This window comes from Lycorma delicatula, chromosome 1 (genome assembly GCF_047948215.1).
Source record: "Lycorma delicatula isolate Av1 chromosome 1, ASM4794821v1, whole genome shotgun sequence".
Lineage (NCBI taxonomy): Eukaryota > Metazoa > Arthropoda > Insecta > Hemiptera > Fulgoridae > Lycorma > Lycorma delicatula.
The window spans coordinates 191,301,608-191,321,884 of record NC_134455.1 but is presented as its reverse complement, the minus strand read 5'-3'; the positions used below and the strand labels follow the sequence as shown (position 1 = coordinate 191,321,884).

The 20,277-nt window shown below is 32.0% G+C and overlaps 1 protein-coding gene across 4 annotated transcripts in view; it reads left to right on the top strand.

Annotated features, from left to right (window-relative positions):
- Window positions 1-20,277, top strand: part of NiPp1 (nuclear inhibitor of protein phosphatase 1) — a 62,663-nt gene that overhangs the window by 15,715 nt on the left and 26,671 nt on the right. For 3 of the 4 annotated variants that reach the window (XM_075369152.1, XM_075369141.1, XM_075369132.1), the window contains 3 exons: window positions 3,309-3,369; window positions 12,518-12,671; window positions 19,426-19,643. In XM_075369152.1, coding sequence (XP_075225267.1) covers window positions 3,309-3,369; window positions 12,518-12,671; window positions 19,426-19,643 — 433 coding nt within the window. Of the gene's footprint in view, window positions 1-3,308; window positions 3,370-12,517; window positions 12,672-12,838; window positions 12,970-19,425; window positions 19,644-20,277 lie in introns of those variants that run through there. The other variant, XM_075369147.1, reaches the window with a different exon arrangement.

Here is a 20,277-nt window from a genome sequence, read left to right as displayed (position 1 = left end):
GGATGCTTCACGTCAGGATCACTGCAGCCCTGGAGGCACAGGGCGGGCTCTCTGTAAATCATTTCGGTTTTCGTAGGGGTAGGTCCGCCCTTGACGCAGTTGAGGGCGTCTGCCGGGAAGCTGGAGGTGTAATGCAGAAAGAAGTAGTAAGATCTGCATTCTTGCCACCTTGGATGTTAGGAATGCTTTTAATTTCATATTGCACTCAGTGATCTTTGGAAGAGCTTGGAGTACCAGGTTATCTATGCTGAATGGTGAGTTCTTATCTCACCGATTGCAGGCTGCAGGATGGGATAGTTGAAAGGGTAATTGATAGAGGTGTTCCGCAGGGGTTGATCCTTAGACTGACACGACGGATTCATTGGACGGCGTCATTGTTGCCCTCCCGCTAGCAGTTCGGCTACGCTGATGATCTCACACTGGTTATCAAAGCAGACACATGGCAGGACACTGCTAACAAGGTATGCGTGTCATATGAGAAAATCAGGGACTGGATGGCTGACCCACCGGGTTGGTCTAGTGGTTAACGCGTCTTCCCAAATCAGCTGATTTTGAAGTAGAGAGTTACAGCATTCAAGTCCTAGTAAAGCCAGATATTTTTACATGGATTTGAATACTAGATCGTGGATACCCGGTATTCTTTGGTGGTTGGGTTTTCAATTAACCACACATCTCAGGAATGGTCGAACTGAAAATGTACAAGACTACACTTAATTTACACTCATACATATCATCCTCATTCATCCTCTGAAGAATTATCTAAACAGTAGTTACCGGAGGCTAAACAGGAAAAAGAAAGGGACTGGATGGCTGGAGCTGGACTTGTCCTGGCACAGGAGAAGATGGAGCTGATCGTTGTCACTGCTGCTAAATGAAGACCAACATTGAGGGTGATCCTGAACGGTAACGAGGTAGTATCACAGCCAGCGATCAAATACCTGTGTGTATGGGTGGTCTCTAGGCTTAGTTTTGGGGCTCATGCACCTCAGGCATATGAAAGGGCGGAGAGAACAAGGAGATTGATTCAGCCTTCTGCTGAATAAAAGGGGACCATCATTACAGATGAGAAGGCTACAGACTGTGGTGGTGTACAGTGTCCAGCTGTGGTCACGTGTACAAAAGTATACCAAATATAGAGGGAAATTAGAGTCCGTCCATAGGAGATGTTACCTCTGGGTGGCATTGGCCTGTAGGACCACTGCTTGCAGCTGAAAAGAAGAGGAAGAAGCAAGAAATACAAGATGAGATGATGGATCTGTGGCAGGTGGCTATGAAGGGTAGATGGACCCATCAGCTTATAAATAATGTCAAGGATTGGTGTCAAAGGGGACATGGCTCGCTGTGATATGAGGTAACACAGTTCCTGGTGGGTCATGGAGGATTTAGATCTTAGCTATACGGGATCAAGTTTGACCATGCTGACACCTGCCTTAAATGGTATGAGGAGGAGACCCCCCTCCATTTATTTTTTGCATGCCCGAGATTTACTGAGGAAAGGAATGAGATGCTGGGCAAATTAAGCATTGATCGTTTGTTTCATCCTGAAGACACACTACGAATTCTCACGGAGGATGAGGCACAATGGAGGGCGGTAGAAGACTATGTAAAAACAGTAATGAGGAAGTTACATGCACACGAGGAGACCGAAATAAAGCATGACGCTGGAAGGCGCGTGGGCCTATAGGCTCTCATCTGAGTCCATAGGAGGCCTCCCAAATGTGCAGGGGTCATCTCCCATTGTAAAATAAGGTATGTTCAGTTGTGCTTGAACAGGAACGGGTGTTATTATGGGATGATTTTGCTTGTGACTTTCTGGTAATTATTTAAGGTATGCACTTGTATTTTTGATTTCTTTTGTGATATGTGTTATGATTTTGATAATTTGATAGACTTTTATTGTATATGTATTATGACATTCATGTTGCTGCTGTTGGTTAGTTTATATTTCATGCATGTTTTGTATACTGGGGTGACTCTGATGTCTGTTATTTATGATGTTTATTGAATAACTACTGTGGTGATTTTTCATTTTGAGTATGTATACTGGCGTGACTTTTGGCTGAATTTTATCATGTTCATTGAATATATTTTGTACTGATTAGGTTAGTTTTGGTGCACATTTCTTTGTCTTGATTGTTTGATTAGTATATATTTTTTTTCATTTTGTTAGTGATTTATGTGTTGTTGTATATGTATGGTGTATGAATGTGTGTATGGGCATATTACCCCCTCGAGATGAAATGCTTCCTTAAGCTGTTCCAGGAAGGATGGGGAGTCAGGAGTGAGAAAGGAGTTTTAGTCAGTAGGGTGTGGGTATACATAGGCTCCTAACAATTAGCCAAACTTGTGCGAGTCTGACATTCCCCCACTTGTGTGGGGTGTACTTAGATGGTATTTCTTTGACTCATCACTAACAAAAAAAAACAGGTGGTTACCGAACAATTTTACAAGAGGCAAGAGGCATTCACATCGGTGGTATCCTAGCTGAGGCAAGGCTAATATTCAACTGCCGAGGTTTCTGAAGATAATCCTAGTTATAACTCTAGTAAAGCCCATCAGGGCTTTACTAGAGGACTGAATGATGGACTGCATCGAGCATCTGTAGTGTGGTGGCCTGCACCAACAAATAAACCATGCAGCCATAGTCCAGTCAGGAATGGATTTGGTAGAAGTGCAACATGCATAAGTGCATACGATCAGCTCTCCAATGGGTATTAGAACCCTCAACATGTCAACATTTTTAGACATTTTACCATCAAATGTGTTGCCGATATTAGTCATTGGTCTAACCATATACCTAGAAATCAAACCTGCATGTATGCCTCAACTGGTTCACCATGTAAATATTGTTGAAGGTCAACATGTCCCCTCAACTGGAAAAAGCAAGTGCACTTCGTTTTTTCCAGGGAAAACATCATTCCAGTAGATTTACATCAGGATTCTAAGCGGGTTATTTTGTTTTGAAGACAGCCTCTCACCAGTAGCTAGTGTTTTAAATGCTACTTAAATAGAAAAAAACACCTACATATAAAGAACACTTAACCAGTTTTTGCATGTAATTTGTAATATTATTTATGGCTACAGCAAACAAAGTAAAACGTTGGACGCTTCCCTGAGGTACTCCATTTTCCAATGTGAAACTCGGATACTGGCGTTCCAACTCGAACTCAGAAGGACTGACTACTGAGAAAATCCCTGATAAATCCGAGAAGATTACCTTATACACCCCATTCATGAAGTGTATTTAGCAGACAGTGTATTTATTATAGAAACATGATGAATAGTTAACTAATCATTTTTATTTTCAGGGCAGGAAAACCACCAGTTGGTCTTCATCTGGATGTCATGAAAGGAGACAAATTAATCCAGGTACATTATTTTGATTTGAAATATCATTTTAGCTTAGTCTGTGATAGTCGCATCATCATAAAAATGTCTATAACAATCAGTTATATTAGTTTCCCAGTGTCACCTGTATGAGGGTCATTGAAATACTTGGAAAAGACTGCTGTTGTTGGAAAAATTGGTTATTGCTAACAGGCATTCTAACTTTGATAACATGAACCATCAAATAAATTTATGGTTCGAGTATAAACATTAGGAAAAGATAAGTAATAAAACAAAATTATAAGCAAAATCAAGTGATATAGTGTAAAGATGAATCATTAACAGATGAAATCCAATACAACTGTGACCTGGCCAATGCAAGAATGAAGAATAGTCTACATAACCTAAATTCACCAACTATAGCACATGTGACTCCCTCTGGTGAAGGAGAGCATTGGATCCTCCAATAACCAGGGCCCCATCAGTCCCATTTGTGCTAAATCAAAAGGTACTAGCACTGGCACGCTTTCAGTGGACGGACTGAAGTGAAAATACATTTCCAGTTTCCAAAGATAAACTTAAGTAATGTTTTTGTAATTGATCTGTAAGGATTGGAACGCAATCCACAATTCTGTCTGTAAACAAAACAAATATATAACAGACATTAAGCAGATAAATACCCACCCAATAATAAGAAAGACCCAGCAGCAAGGGACTGTTGTCCAGATTCATCAATTAATAGGAGGATATGTAGCCTCTGCTATCCTTGTGTTCTGCTCCATTCCGAAGAGTTCTATTTCATGTAACCAAAGAACATAGTACAGACCTGTTATTTTGTTAACATTGACACTAGGAATACTGTTGACCAATTACATTATTTCTTTGTTTTCTCCACAGTTTACTAGTTATTAGGTCTACTCTTTTGTGGTGGGAAGATAACGGCCCATATTATACTGTTGCCAAATAAATTCTGTAAAATAGCTATCCAAAGTGCTCTGCTTGTCCATATTGCTTTGCTGATCTTCTTGTACTTTTGGTGGACTGTGTGCTACTGTGAACACACAAAATTATGTATGTGATATGCACTTCGATGATTTGCCATTTTCTGGCAGATTTATATATCCCTATTTGATTGCCATTCATCCGGAGTAATCATTGGTCCTGTTCTTATACTCTACGTTTTGTAATTGTTATTAAAGATTCAACACTTCTATTTTCCACTGTGGCCAAGAAACGGTCTTTGGTTTTCCTTTCCTGTAGCAGCCCAAAACTAACTGCAAACTACTTTTGGGGTAGAAATACTCAAATTGTTATTCTATACAGGAAAATATACTTTTATTTATTTACTTTATTCACCCTTGACTCCCAGTCAAAGTTTTATTATTTTAAACATTATGAACTATACTAACACTAGTGATGGGAAGGGTAGCTCCTTAGAGGAGAAGTACATTAATACATTGGTCATCCAGAAGAGGAGGCTGACGTACTTTGATGAGACTATTGAGACCCCTATGGGATGCCACAGATGGTAGCTAGCTAGGGGGGGTAGACGACCGCCACAGCACTCCGCAGTAACTATGTTAAGCTTAAAAAATAAAAAATAAAGTATACTATACTGTACAACCTTTGACAAAACAGTGCTGGTTGATCTGCTGATTAGTGTCATATTATTACTTGTTTTATGACTAACTATTTAATGTATTTAAATCTAATTATATTATAATAATACTATTTTACTATTACTATTCATTTAAATAACTACTACCAAATATGATATTCACACTATTTTTACAATGTTGATACACAAGAGAACGTCCTTCTTTTCTAATGAATATAGATTGGCATTTTTAATAGAAACTCCTCTTTCCTTTACAGCCTGTTTCTCATGGACAGCCTAGTAAAATTATCGATAGAAATATGTTTTTTAATAAAATTATAATTATAATTTTTTGAATAAAATTAAATTTCTTCAATCAGTGGCTTGGTACAACTCATCAAAGACAAGATTTTTTTTTTCAAGATGTAATCAAAGTTAAACCATTTAACTTGATAGTCATGAAGTAAAAATTGTAAAACTAGATCTTTTATTTATTTCTGGGAATTTTTTAAGATCACTTTAACAGCAGTAATTTTTCCTTTTGTACCAAATTTGATGATTTATTGGTTTGGTAACAGAAATGAGTCTATGTCTAATAAAAACATAAAGGAAAGTTTGAATAATGACAAAATTTATTGTCTACTTAACAGAATAGCAATTGTCAAAATAAAAAAATGTCATCATTTAATAAAAATTTAGTTCATATTGATAAATTAACCTGTAATTATGTTAGTTCTCACTATCTTGCTTTTTGCAAAACATTTATTTAATGTTGATGAAAGAATAGGCTGTTCTCTGTGAATTTAACCCAGAATCAGTTGAATGAGAAGCCAGCTTTCTGACCAGTGCATATGTTATGTTACAACAATATATGAACGAATATAGTTGTAATCATCAGATTAATACATTTTTCTCATTGTAGTCAGTTGCTTACTTTGTATAAGATGGCTAAAAAATAGGTACATTGTTGTTTTAGAAAAGGTTTGTAATTGTTTAGCATACCTTATATCCCTTGATGATAATTCTGTTTCTTCATAGAGGTCACTATAAGAAAATGGAAATTTACTGGCAATTTTCAAAACAGTGTTTCTGAATTGTCACATTATAAGTTATTTATTTATTATAAGTGATTTTTTTTTTATTCTCATAATTTCTTGAAATTAAGATGTTATTTCAGTTAGTAAAAACAACAAACTGACTTAATAAAATATATATATATATATATATATATATATATATATTTTAGAAAATCACATATTCCATTAAATTTGATATTAAAAACCACTATTTTAATATCTGTAGTGTTTACGAAATTTAATTATGTTTACAAAGAAAAAAACATCATTTAAAATTAGATTTTTAGAACATAGAGCTTTTAAAAATAAGATTTAAAATTTTGTAATTTTCTGAGCATTTAATTATAAATTAATCACTCAGTTTCATAATTATAATAATACAGTAGGACCCTGATAATTCGTTACCTTTGGGACCGAGGGGGTGATGAATTAACTAACGAAAATGACGAATTGCCGGATAGTGTAACAAAAGTCGGGTTACATAAAAATTAACGCTGTATTGGCCTAACCGTTATCACTCCTCTTCATGCTACTAAAAGTGTCATAAAAAGACTGAAAATAATGAAATTTAACTACAGTTTTCTACTGTTTAATATTTTATTATACAGCAACAGGTTAGTAAACGGTTTACTTATGTAAGTAAACCATTCACAACCTAACCTAACACAATTTCTATAAAAATGACATATATACTGTACTGTACTTAAAAAAAAATAACACTATAATACATAAGTCAAAGACTAACACACAGTAACTACAGAATATTGTAGGTTTATGTTTTGTTATTTAAGCACTTCTATCTGTAAAACCTATAAGCTAAAAGGTACTGTATGTTTACATATTTACATTTCATTTTACTTTCTAAAGAAATCCGTAGTTTTTCGTTGCACTTTAACATTCCTTTCTTTTTCTAATGAGAATTGACGAACTTGTCGCTTAGCAATTAATTTCGTCACCTGTGCTACTTTTTTATCAGAATACCATTCGATGCATTTCGTCAGCATTTCCACGAATTCTTTGCAGCTCATTTTACTCACTGGATTATCATAGAATTCTTCATCTTCGGCAACTTAATTTAAATTTTATTTATTTTTAATATGTTTTAACAATTACTTCATTTAATATTTTGTAGCCTAATCTGCGTCATCTAATTTCACCCATTCTTCTATCTCTTCAATTGTAAAATCATTTAAACCAGTAATGCTGTCACAAATTTCTTTCAATTTCAAATTTTTGTCTGCATTTTCTTCTTCAATTTGTGGTTCTGGTAGTTGGTCAGGTCACAGTTTATTCCAGCGCAACTTCAACGCCTTTTCCGGGATGTCTTGCCAAGCGTCAGCAATATTATAAATTGCATCTTTTATGATGTATTGTTTCCAAAAATCTTCTACCTGTAATTCATTTTTGCAGAAAATTAAATTTTGTGTTAATTTTTTTATAACATTGCTCAGTACTACTTACTATTACCCCTTGGTTCATAGGCTGGAATAAACAGCTTGTGTTTGCTGAAGAATATGGCGATTATATTGCCATCTAGTGCTTCCAGTTTGTCAACTGGATGGCAAGGAGCGTTATTCATCACAAGTAATGCATTTTCTGGTAAATTATTTTCTCTAAGATGTCGCTGGACTTCAGGCACAAAACAGTCATAAAACCACTGGCTAAAAAATTTCTTTCGTTATGCAAGCACTCTGTGGCGAAAAATATTTCACTGGTAATAGGTCACGATTTATATGTTTAAAAACTCTCGGATTTTTAGATTTGCCAATAACAGCTAGAGGAAATTGTTGCCAACCACTTGCGTTAGAACATAAAGAATAGAGATGCGTTCTTTCATTTCTTTGTATCCAGCCGCAGAGCTCTCGGAAGCTCTACACACCTGCGCACAACTTAAATTAAAATTTTAATTTTTGAACTAAATTTATCATAATAGTCAGATGCAAGCTGACAAATTCTGTGTTGCTTTAAATCTATTTAGCACACCCTGGCTAGCTTTAAAATCTGGATCGCCATTTAATTAATCTTTCATTCATTTGAAGAGCTGCTTCAAATAGACTATTGTGCTGTGCAAACCACATACATGTACATTGCCTTGTCAAGTTCAGCATTTTCTGCTGTTTTCATACTCTTTCTAGTTGTTACATCACCGTCAGTAATTTCCATTTTACTCATAAATTCTTTTATTTTATCAGCATTTTTTTTAATATCACTTACTGACATACAAGGGATTCTAAACTCCTGTGATAGTTTAACGGCACTTTCACCCTTACACAGGCGTTGAAGAATCTCAAACCTTTTTGTCAATTCTAACTTTTATAACTTACAAATTTGCTAGACATTTTTGCTCTATAATTACAGTATATAGTAATAGGTACGACACTAGTACGAACGACTGACTCACAGGATGCAAAGTTCACTACTATAATGAATTTCAGAAACGGAAAGGAAATGACGTAATAGAGTATTTTTGATAAATTACTCTACTGTGTAAGAAGTGTGTAAACACTGATTAGATAATAGTGTCCAAATTATAATTTTTATATGAATGAAAGATATGAAAAGCAATTTTATCAGTTCTTTTCTCATGCGATTACTGTACTTTATATATAACATACAGTAGGCTTATATAAAAACATCCGTGGCAATTAAGTGAATTTTTATGCTGTAGGCTCAAACAGATAGAGTACTTTATATTAGTAATTAAAAATTTAATTTACTTTTGTGTATCAGTATTGTACCTCTAAAATAAAAATCACAAACTTACCAGAGGGGTGATGAATTATTGAATGAGATGAATTAACAGTTGATGAATTAACGGGGTCCTACTGTTAGAAATTAACAATAATAGATTTAACCTAATAAATTTAATAGTTATAATTGTTTTACTGGAGTCTGTTTTTGCTCATTTACTGTTAATAACTTAATCTTTTTTACTTAATTGAATTGTTTTATTTCATGTCAACTAATTACTTGATCTTTTTACTTAATTGATTTTACTTTAATTGAACTGTCAACTAATTCTGTTCAGTTTCACAAAATATCTTAGTACAAAAGAAAAAAATCTTAATATTCTAGGAGATGACTAGTTGATGGAAGATGAAACAATTTGTGTAAGCTATTAAATTATAAAAATAAAAAAAATTAAATGAATTACCAGATTCCAATTGAGGATAATGACTTCTTTAAGTTGGTTTATGCTGCGATCAAATATTTTTTGTTGCTGGAAATGAAATGACCAGTTATTATTAAACTTGCAGTTATTATAATTTATATAATTTACAAAGTTTTTTACTGCATAACTTCAGCAATATATTTATATAATGAACAATGACTTTAATGCAGGATCTCATCAAAATGTATCAATTACATGATAAAAACATTACTTGTATATTTTGTACTCTGGTGTTTGTAAATTATTAATTGGAAATTCATAGATTTATTATGTGACTTTAGTTAAACCTTTATTTGCAATCATGATTATTTAATAAAACATATGTGCATACCAATGAGTACCCAAAAATAAGTGGAATTGTAAAAAACAAACTTTTAATGAAATTTACTTACTGAAACTAATCTCGTAAGTACTCACCATATGAGTGAACGGGTTTATCCTAATGTTTTCCTCTTGTTGTGGAAACATATTCAGAATTTCTCAAGATGAATGTTGTCCATGTCCTGCAGCAGCAATTTTTCTTTCACTTCATCCACATCACAGAAATGCTTTGCTTTGAGTTTTCTGTATGTGAGAACAAAAAAAACATTGTGTAAAATAAAATCAGATGAATTTGGAAGTGAGGGATAACAGCCAATTTTCCTTTTGAAAGAAACAGACAAGAGAGCGATATGACATCATTTCACAGTAACTAGTCACCACTCCCTCATATTTCGTGATCTTTTCATCACACACACAATGCTCATAACATCTACAGATAGAAGTATGGATTCAGTGTCAGTTCAGGAAGAAATTTTCTGTAAACAATCTCTTCCACATAAAAAAATAAAATAAATCAACATCTTCATATTTGATTGATTTTGAAATTGTCTTTTTTGGCTCAGCAAAATCAAGAATTTCTTCACTGGTTTGATTGTTGTTTTTTTTTCAGGGCCAAAACTGTAGCACCAGCTCTCATCCCCCAACTTTTGAAAGAAAATGGGACATTTTGAATTAGACCCTTCAAATCACAGCACACATTAACACGACTGTTTTTTTAATCTTATATGTGGAATTAAGGTAAACATTTTGCGGCACCACATTTGAGGTTTAAATCTGTTGGCAAGAACTCTAACATACACAAATCAATTCAGAAATTTCTTGTCTGATTGTCTGACAATAATGTTAAAAGATCACACTGCACCTTTTCAATAGTTGTCATTTCTGAATTTGAAAGGTCAGGTTGGGTCCTCAAGTGACATTTCCTCTTCATTTTAAATTGAAAAACTACTTGTAAAATTGTTTTTACTGAAAGGTTCTTGAAGCATCACTCGTTTCATGGCCACTATCTTTAAGTGGAAACAGAATTTCATGTAGACTCTCTGTTCTCTATGATCAAAAAAAATTAGTAAAATACTTTAAGGCACCAGAGAAAACCCGCATTCTTTGAAACACAGAGGAAAACCATTAGGCAGACTTGAGCAGAATGCTGCAGACTTGCCGCACCTACCAACAAAAGCCATGTTTACTGCTACCAGGTACAGTTATTGTTGTTTTGGGTGCCGGCTCATTAGAAACATTGTTCCAGATTTAAACTTGTTTAAATTTTTATTTGATTTTGTAAAATTAATGCTGGTTGAGTCAATTGTTTCATTAAACAATACAGGCAGAGTTACATTTGAAATTTCAGTTAATGTTTCTAACATTTTTATTGAGATTTTTTATGCTTTGTTTTTGGTATTTTGTTTTATAAAAATATATCCTAAGCCAGTAAACAAAAAATTAAGGGAGAATCTCCTAAATGTGTAATATTTTTACTTACTCCTTGTTTAACAGGGAGTTAAAAGAGAAATATACTAATCACAGTTATGAATCCCTCTTGAAAGTTGTACTTACGTGTAATGTATATGATAAAATTTCAATCTTACGTGTGTAGATTTTAGTAAATTTACTATTCTTTACCTCAATACTGATTTTATCTTAATCACATAAGGATCATCAAATTTTCATTATTGAAGGGTGCCTGGGTGGCCTGTGTAAAAATTGTTACATTAGTCAGCCAGAAAGATTTCATAAAACATTTCAAGAAGCACATAGCATCTAAAGCAGTTGCAGTTGTAAAATTTATTATACGATACAAAGAAAAATTATAATAAACCACTTCATTTTAAATGAACGTAATTATACTGATTTCAAGACTAATTTTAAATGTTCACATGTATGTAATTAAAATTACATGAATGCTGTCAAAGTTGGAAATTTACAAAGCTAGTATGGATGCAAGTAATCAGGATTTGTAGATTTCCTGACCAACGCAATCTGATTCATTCTTAGGTGTACTCAAACTCTAGCTGTGACATAGTCCAGTCAGAGCGCTCTTGGCATTAAAAATCAGTATAGAAATAAATATTTTATTCTGATCATTATATAACATTACATTATATAGATCACATCAGCTGATATATTACTAAATGATTACAACTAAGCTGAACACCTGAACCATCCTGTGAGTATCAAATTGTGTTTAATTTTGCAGCAAATTACTTACTTATTCATTTGTATCTAATTTAATGTTAATGTTGTAATGACCTTTAAGTAGTGATATTCCTGAAACAGAAAATGGTAGTAAAACTGTGTCATTTTAATATATGTATTAAACAAAATTTTGCAATATTTAAATGATTGTACAAATTCTACTTTGTTTCTTGATGTGACATGAATAACATAAACCAGAATGTTTAATAAATAGTATTGATGAGTGTTTGTATTTAATGTGCTGTACCAAGTGTATTAAGATGTAATCCCTTTTTGTTTATATTGAATTTTAGTTGTTAATATTGCATTCTTAAGATTTGAAGTATGCAATACTTTATAGAAGCAAATCATAAGCAATGTATTTAATCTTTTGTTTTGTTGTGTAATGTATTATTATATTGATTTGTATGTTTAGGTATTTTGTAGTCTTATTTTTTCAAAATTGATTTTGTTTCTACAAGGGTGTACTAATAGTCTTAGAGTTATAATTCTGTAAGTGAAAGTAATTCTAATTAAATATATTTTCTTTGGTAGGTGTGATGTGTTTCATTAGAGAATGAATTGTTTGATTTATCTAATAGAAAGATACTAGGGCGTTAGAAATTGGGGAGCCCTTAGGAAAGCTGTCTTTGTTTGTAATATTACTTTGAATAATTATTTTTTATTTTTTTGTGTATTATTTAATTAAATTATTTTTTTGGAATTTTGTTATTCTGGTTATTTGTTGTATTAGATTATTTTCAAGAACAATAAACTTTTCTATTATAAGCATGTTTGTGTATAGGTAGGTATGTGGTTTTTGATTTATTTATCAATTAAATTTTTTTGTAGAAATTGATGCTGGATGAAAAAAAATGCTACTTGTTCGGAAGGAATCCACAGATGTGTGATTTTTGTATCGATCATCAGTCATGTTCTCGTGTACATGCTGCATTTGTCTACCACAAGCAATTGCATAGAGCTTATCTTGTTGATCTTGGAAGCAGTAAGTATTCTTTATTGACTAATATATTATTAATTATTACTTAAATGTAATTGAATGGTTTAAAATAGTGTTACATATTGGATATAACAAGAAATATTTGACGATCATTTTAAAATACTATTTATAATTTTGGCAAATTGCAGAAATGACACCAACTTGCTGACATTCTTTCTGGAGCTCAGTAGGAGTGCTGACGTTTCAATGTGTTATCCAAAAAAAAATGTGCTCCTCTGTAACTTCAGTTCTTCACTATTACTCTCATTTCTCATGATGGAGAGTTCTAACTGTATTAATAGTGGTATGTATTCCTAAATATTGATGTCAAAAATTACTGAAATATTTTTATCATTAACTCAGCTTGCTCTTCATAAAATCACAGAAGATCTGCTGAATGAAGTAAGGAAATGATTGATAAAACAGGGCTGATTCTCTTTTTTAATTAATATTGTGATCAGAAAAGAATTTTGAAAACTAAATTTATTCTGAGTTGTAAATTTTTATAATTAGGCAATCGCAGATTTAAAAATATTTACTATAAAAGTTACGTGCACTGTATAAACTATGTAAACTAAATAGTAACATATTGCATCTCTGAAATACTGCATTTTTTCTTCTTTGTTTATTAGCTTACTGATCTACAACTGCAATTAGCTATTAATTTCCTTGACAGGAAAAATGGGTACATTGTTTATAGACTGTACCTTATTATAATATTATTTGATTACTGTAGAACCTTTTTGAGGCTTATTTTGAAGAAAACTTGCTGGTTTGTCTCTTTTTCTTTGGATAATGAAGTTATAGGATGCTGCTCAAATGAAATTTAACACATTGATTTTTATGACTGAAAAGGTTTTAATTAAATTTTAGTTATTTCAAGTTGCTGGTTTAAAGCAGTCAAGGAACAATTATGTAAAATTTGCGCACAGTGATAATTTGTTGGTTAGTAAATATTATAATTTATTACTTTATAATGAGAATAAATAAACATTAATAAGAAATTATCTCATTGCAGCTACATTATAAATAAGCATACATAGTGTTGCATAACAATGTATTTTATTTATTACTGGCAATTATTTAATTTACCTTTTCATATTTAATAATTATCATTTTAAACTGTTCTAAAGTGACATCATTCTCTTTTTCTTTATTGTCCTCTCTGGATTTATTGTGATGTAACCTTCCTGGAACAGTATCATGCATGGCAGCTTATTTTAATTTTTTTTTTTTTTTTAATTATAATTGTGTTGTTTTTTGCGCATTAGTATCACATTTCATTTTTTTAATGTCAATTTACAGTTTCTAAATTAAATTTGTGGTTTACATATCTTTATGTTGAATAATCCAGCAAGTAGAATAAGTTTATAACTTGATATATCTATCAACAGGCAAATATTTTTCTGAATTTGCCAAAAGGCATTTGTTTAATAAAAAGAAAAAAAGAACTTTCTGCTTCCGAAATCAATGTTTTCTTTATTTTATAGCCTGAATGATGGTTCATACTCCAAGCCATTGATGCTGGAATTTTGTTTTAAAATTCTTTCATTAAATATATAGCTTTACATTATATACCTACAAAAAAAGGGGAACTATATAGACCAGTTATTTTATTATATTTAAAAAAAAAACTTTGTAAAGAACAACTTTATAAAGAAAATATAATATAATAAGCTGTAGTGTGATGTAATGTTATAAAAATACTTTTTTTATTTTTCAGAGTAAAACTGCATTTAAATTTAATGTGATTATTAAAATGAAAGACCCTATATATATATATATATATATATATATATATATATATATATATATATATATATATATATATATATATATGTAGGGTCTTTCATTTTAATCATCCTAGGCGATTTTCTTGTAATCTATGCAGAACACAAAAAAATGAGCTAAATAAAAGTTACTTGGATTGGAGGGGGATGCCTCATGGTATCCTTGTATTTGAACTTGATTGTTATTTCAAGGTTAACAATGGAATGACATATTTTTGACCTCACCAATGAAGAGTAGGAAATTTTACATTGAAATATGTGGTCACAATATGACCTTGGGCCTTCTTTCAGGGTGTTTAATTTTAATCGCCCTAGGCAATTTTCTCATAAACTTTGCACTATATAAAAAAATGACTTAAAAAAAAGTTACTCAGATTGGAGGGAGACATTTCATAGATGAGACATATTGCATTCCAGTTTTTATGGTTTTCAAGTTCACTCACCAATTCTATATAGTTCTTGGTATTTTTCTTGACTGGAATGATTTAACAATGTTTTGAAATGATACCCAACTTGCTTTCTCAGATTTATTCAAACTCCTCTGAAAGTCCAAATCCTTCATTACATATTTGTGGTCCAAAAAATATTCCTTCTTTGATTTTTACCTCATTGATCCTCGAAAACTTGCTCTTAAGGCCGCTACCATGGCCATTACAATTGATTGCTTGGTATCCGTCACACCAAGTTTTTTGTGTATTGGTGAAAGATATACACTCTTCTGATTCACAAGAGCTTGACAAATAACATTTTTCTATCTAGCTATAAGTGCTTCTCACTTTGCAGCTTTTTTTAATGTAGTGGTTTTTCCTGTCTACTGTCCCATTTGCATTACAAAGAACAGAACCTCTACAACTGAATTCCATTGAGGTCTCCAAATATATGTCAAGAATTCTTTTCATACTGTTTCATTGTCTTTAGAAATTTCATATGTCTCCTTAATTGGTGCTGCATAAGTTAATTGATGGTTTCTCTTTTCCATTGTGAAGGACGGCTTTCACACTCATTTTAGAGTAATCTCTAGATAATCGTGTTTCATAGGATTGTGATACTGTCCTAATAAATCCAACAAAGAATTGATATTTTTGCAGTTCACTATATTATCTTATAAGGAGAACAGGTACTTGAAATTCTTACTGCCTAACCCAGAAAAACCAAATTTTTGTGCTACTTTCGAGGAGGTTCCAGCCTTTTAACCTTGAAGGCAGTAACTGTGACTTCATTTTAGACAAATTAAAATCATAAATGAGATCATTAAGTCCTGCTTGAGTAATTTTGTGAGATTCAGTGCTCATACTTTAGAAATCTGGATCTTCTTCTTTATTTTTTAAATCACCAAACTGTTTTCATCATCAACATTTTCTTCTAAACTCCATATTTCTGGCAGAATTGAACAGGTAATTCTTCATTGTATGCCGAGCAGGTCTTATAGCTGAAGAAAGACTAGAATATGTAACAGATTTCTTGAATTTACTTCTGATGCCTTTGATTTTTATGAAACAAAAATAACAGTCTGTCAACTGGTCCTTAGGCTTTCTCCATACCATAAGAACCGCAAAATGTACAGTAGCATGCAAATTAATTCGAACACAGATGTTATTTAACAAAAAGTAGCTTTATATTGAAAAAAAAAATCATACCTGTAGAATTTATGAACTTCTAGTAATTAATATGCCCTCCTTTATTCTTAATTACCTGAGGTACACAATTTGGCATTGATTCAACAAGTGTATTAAACATTTTTTTTTTTACTTCATCATGAAACCATACCAATATATTGTTTTAATGAGGTCAGTTTATGTGGTACAATTCATTTCTGAGAGTCGTTTTTTGACTATTGCCCAAAGATTTTCAATTTAATTTATGTGTGGGAAGTTGTCTGGCCATGGGAACACTTTATTGTTTTATTCTTCAAAAGGTATTTCCACTTTTTTGGCAGTATCTTGAATGTAATCTTGTTAGAACACTCCATGTTTTGTGGGAATTTATTTTGAAGTTGTGTCACAACCCTTTCCTTCAGAATCTTGATATATCCATCATTTTTCAACATAACATCTACTGAAAGTAATGAACAAGGGCCTTCAAATGTGAAACAACCCCTAAGACATTTTTTCTGGGAATGTTTAACTGATTTGTTGGATATGAGCCGGAGATGTACGAGGTTTGATAAAAAAAATATGCAGAATTTTTACATTTTCCTGGCTGTATAAGTCCAATTGCCACAATTTTTTTTTGTTGTGTTGGTAACTTGTTCCAAACATATGTTTACAGTGGTAGCCATATTGAATGCTTAGTTTGTTGTTGGCTGTCAAAAAGATTACACACGTTCTGGTTTGATTTTGGTAATTTTTAACTTGTGGAAAAAATTAATGAAGAATTTGCATTAAATTTTGCTTTAAGAATGGAATAAGTCAGAACCATATTGGAAATGTTGAATGTTGATTTAAGCAATTCATTTATGAATAAAACAGGTGTTTATAATTGGTACAAACATATTCAAGAGGGTGTGAAGACATTGAACATGACGAGCGCCCTGGACATCCCAGCACATCAACAACTGACAACAGTGTTGAAAAAGTGATGAAAATGATTATGGACAATTGCCAAATCACTATTAAAGAGTAAATAAGTATTACTACCTGCAAGTTCTATGCTGTTTGCATAAAGTTATCTGAATAAAACTCCTGGGCAATATAATTCATGGCAATTGCACCACAATAATGCGCCTATACTTCTCTGCTGTTTGTGAATTTTTGGCCAAAACTACTGTGATTTCTTTCTATTCCCCAAGTTGAAAAGAACCATGCAAAGACAATGTTTTGCCAACATTGAAGAGATAAAGACAGAATCGCTGAAGAACTAAACACCGTACCAGATTTTGCGTTCCAGAGTTCCTTTGAAGATTGGAAAACGTGCTGACACAAATTTAATGTATCTGAAAAGAAGTACTTTGAAGGTGACAAAATCAGTATCGATAAAAAATAAGGATTTTTTGAGATAAAATATAATTCCATGTATTTTTGACGAAACCTCGTATTTTCATCTGATGTTTTTCTAACATATGGAACCCTTTGCCCTTGAACATAAATATGTGACTCATAAATGTATATAACATTTTTCCAGTCTTTTTTAGTACAGTTAGCTTGTGCTTTGGCCCACAATAACTTCTTTTTTTTTGTACATTGCTGGTGTTAAAAGCTGCTTTTTAGCTGGCCTACAAGCTTTCTGTCCAGCTGCAAGAAGTCTTTGTCTTAACTGTCAATTCTAATCACAATAATTATACCCCCAGGCACACACACATCACAGGCTGCTAATCATTGTGTCATATTGGTATGCTAAGAAAGAGAAACGGTTTCCTAATGCTTTCTTGGAGTTATGTCCATTATTATATATTCAAGACAGAAAAAAAATAAGAAAATATGTTTTTGTAATAAAAAAATGAAATAAACTTTCAGGGAACACTATAAGATGAAAATTGCTAAATAACCAATGAACAATAACCTTTTGTTATGCTGATAACTTAAAGAATGGTTTTGGTCAAGGAATGTAGCCGCAACATAGAAATAAACAAAAATTTCCTGTGTTTGAAATAATTGGCATGCTTCTGTATACGTCGCAGCTTTACTTTAGTTAAGTTATTTAAAAAGTAGAGGAGATGTGAAGGCTTGCCCTGTCTAATTTTACACCCTAAATAGAGTTCATATGACTTTTTAACTGAATGAATAATATTTGTTCTTTGAGTTTTAAATTAATTCATCACACTTATAGTAAAAATTATTAGGATGATTTTATACAACTACGGAGGTATTTTTATATAATTTACTAACAATATACAGAAGGTAAATTCATGATGGTATTCACATGAAAGTCAGAACAAAACTGATTCTCTGGTCCAGGTTATTTCACAGTAAAAAAAATGATTGAAATAACAATCATCATGTCATAAATGTGATTAATTAAATCATATTACTGTGATAAATTTATATTTCTTAGGAGGATAGTCATAATTAACATTATCTATGTCATTCTGTTGTATAACACCATGTTAGTCACACTGATCACTAGAGATTATTTCATTCTGAGTTATTTTTAAATATGGTTAATTTATAAATATCTTCAGACATTCATTTTCATTATTAATGTAAACATTAACTCACAAATCTTTATAAGTGTTTAGTTTTAATAAAGAAAACAAATTGTTCTAAAAGTTTTTTTTTTTTGTAGTGACAGTTACAAAAAAATAAGCTCTTAGAATAAATTGGAAAGTCATATTTGAATTCATTGTCAAAAAACGCATAAGAATAAGCCAAAGTTTTCTGTGTAACAAACCTCTTTTAGACCAGTGTTACCTGGATTGGATTTTTTTTACTCTTCTTGACTGTATGTATTGTTCACAGCAATGTTATTGTTTTAGTCACAACATATTCATTGCTTTCAAATTACTTCTTTGGTTGTACTGCGCAACAACGTAGACTGTGCTGATCTAGCGTTATGAGTATCGTTCTTTTTCATCATATCTTTTTTTTTCTTATACTTTAACCCCTCTTCCTTATTGGCTCTGTGGTGTAGGTCTGATCCTGCTGGCCCCTCCATGTTTATGATATCAGGATTTAAAGATACCTTCCTTGATAGCTGGAAGGAAAGTGCCTGTTGGATAAAGCCAAGCCTCCCAATAAAATGAAATTAAATCTTAAAAGGGAATTTTCTTCATGGTAGTAGACCAGACCCACTGTCAAGCTTGTACTTTTTATAGTAAAACGTTTACACTTTTAATATATTAGCTAATAGAATAGTAATAGATGGTAAGCATTTATCCTGTCTCAGATGTAAAAAAAAAGTAATTTATACACAATGTATGCTGTGGTTTGGTTGAAAGTAACTGTTGAAATCTTAGAGATGGTTTAGAGTAATAATTATTTATTCTTATATTGGGAATCATAAAAATAAAATAAAAAAATGTGCATTTTTTTCAGCACATGGTACTTTCATTGGATCTATGAGGATAGAATCTCATAAACCAACTCAGTTACCAATTGATAGTGTCTTTCATTTTGGCGCATCAACAAGGAATTATATTATACGTGAACGCCCACAGACTGGTCCAAGACCTATAATTGAAGAGTTAGAGAAAGCATCAGAAGAAGCTGAAGGTGCACTTCTTGGTCTGCCAGAAACAGAAACTGAACTAGATGTAAGTTTAGTGTTGGCTGAAAGTGAAGTTATAATTCTTTCATATTATTATATTTTAATAATTGTGAAAAATTTAAAGACTGTACAAGTTAAATTATCTTATACAATTGGTATCTTACACTCTTAAAGTGGTTATCATGTATTGTTAGATTTCTATAACCATGGAGGTTATTTTCTAAAAATTCACCTTTGTATCAGAAGTTATATGTATTAGAAAGAGATATGTGGAGCGGGTTTTATAAATGTAAACCTGAAACAATAGCAAATCTCTATGTACAACAGTGCTGTATTTGTTAATTAATTACATTCCCTAGTAGATTTATTTTACTTGTTTCAAACATGTTATACTTCAGTTAGATTTTTGAAGTTGAGAGTACAAATTTTACTAAATTAGCTTACTAAAATTTTGGGTATTCTATAACTCCTAAAATGTTAGAAAAGTATTTCGGATTTTGATCTCAAAAAGTGAAAAAGTAGATATTTGCAAGTATCACAGAACTATTGATTTTAGTAAAAATATTGAACACTTTAAACTTTTAAATTAACAAAATTTCTGTTAATTTGAGATTGTGATGTTGAGTATGGTAGAAAATTAACCAAGATAGATTTTTTTTTTCAATTTAATTTAGAGTGTA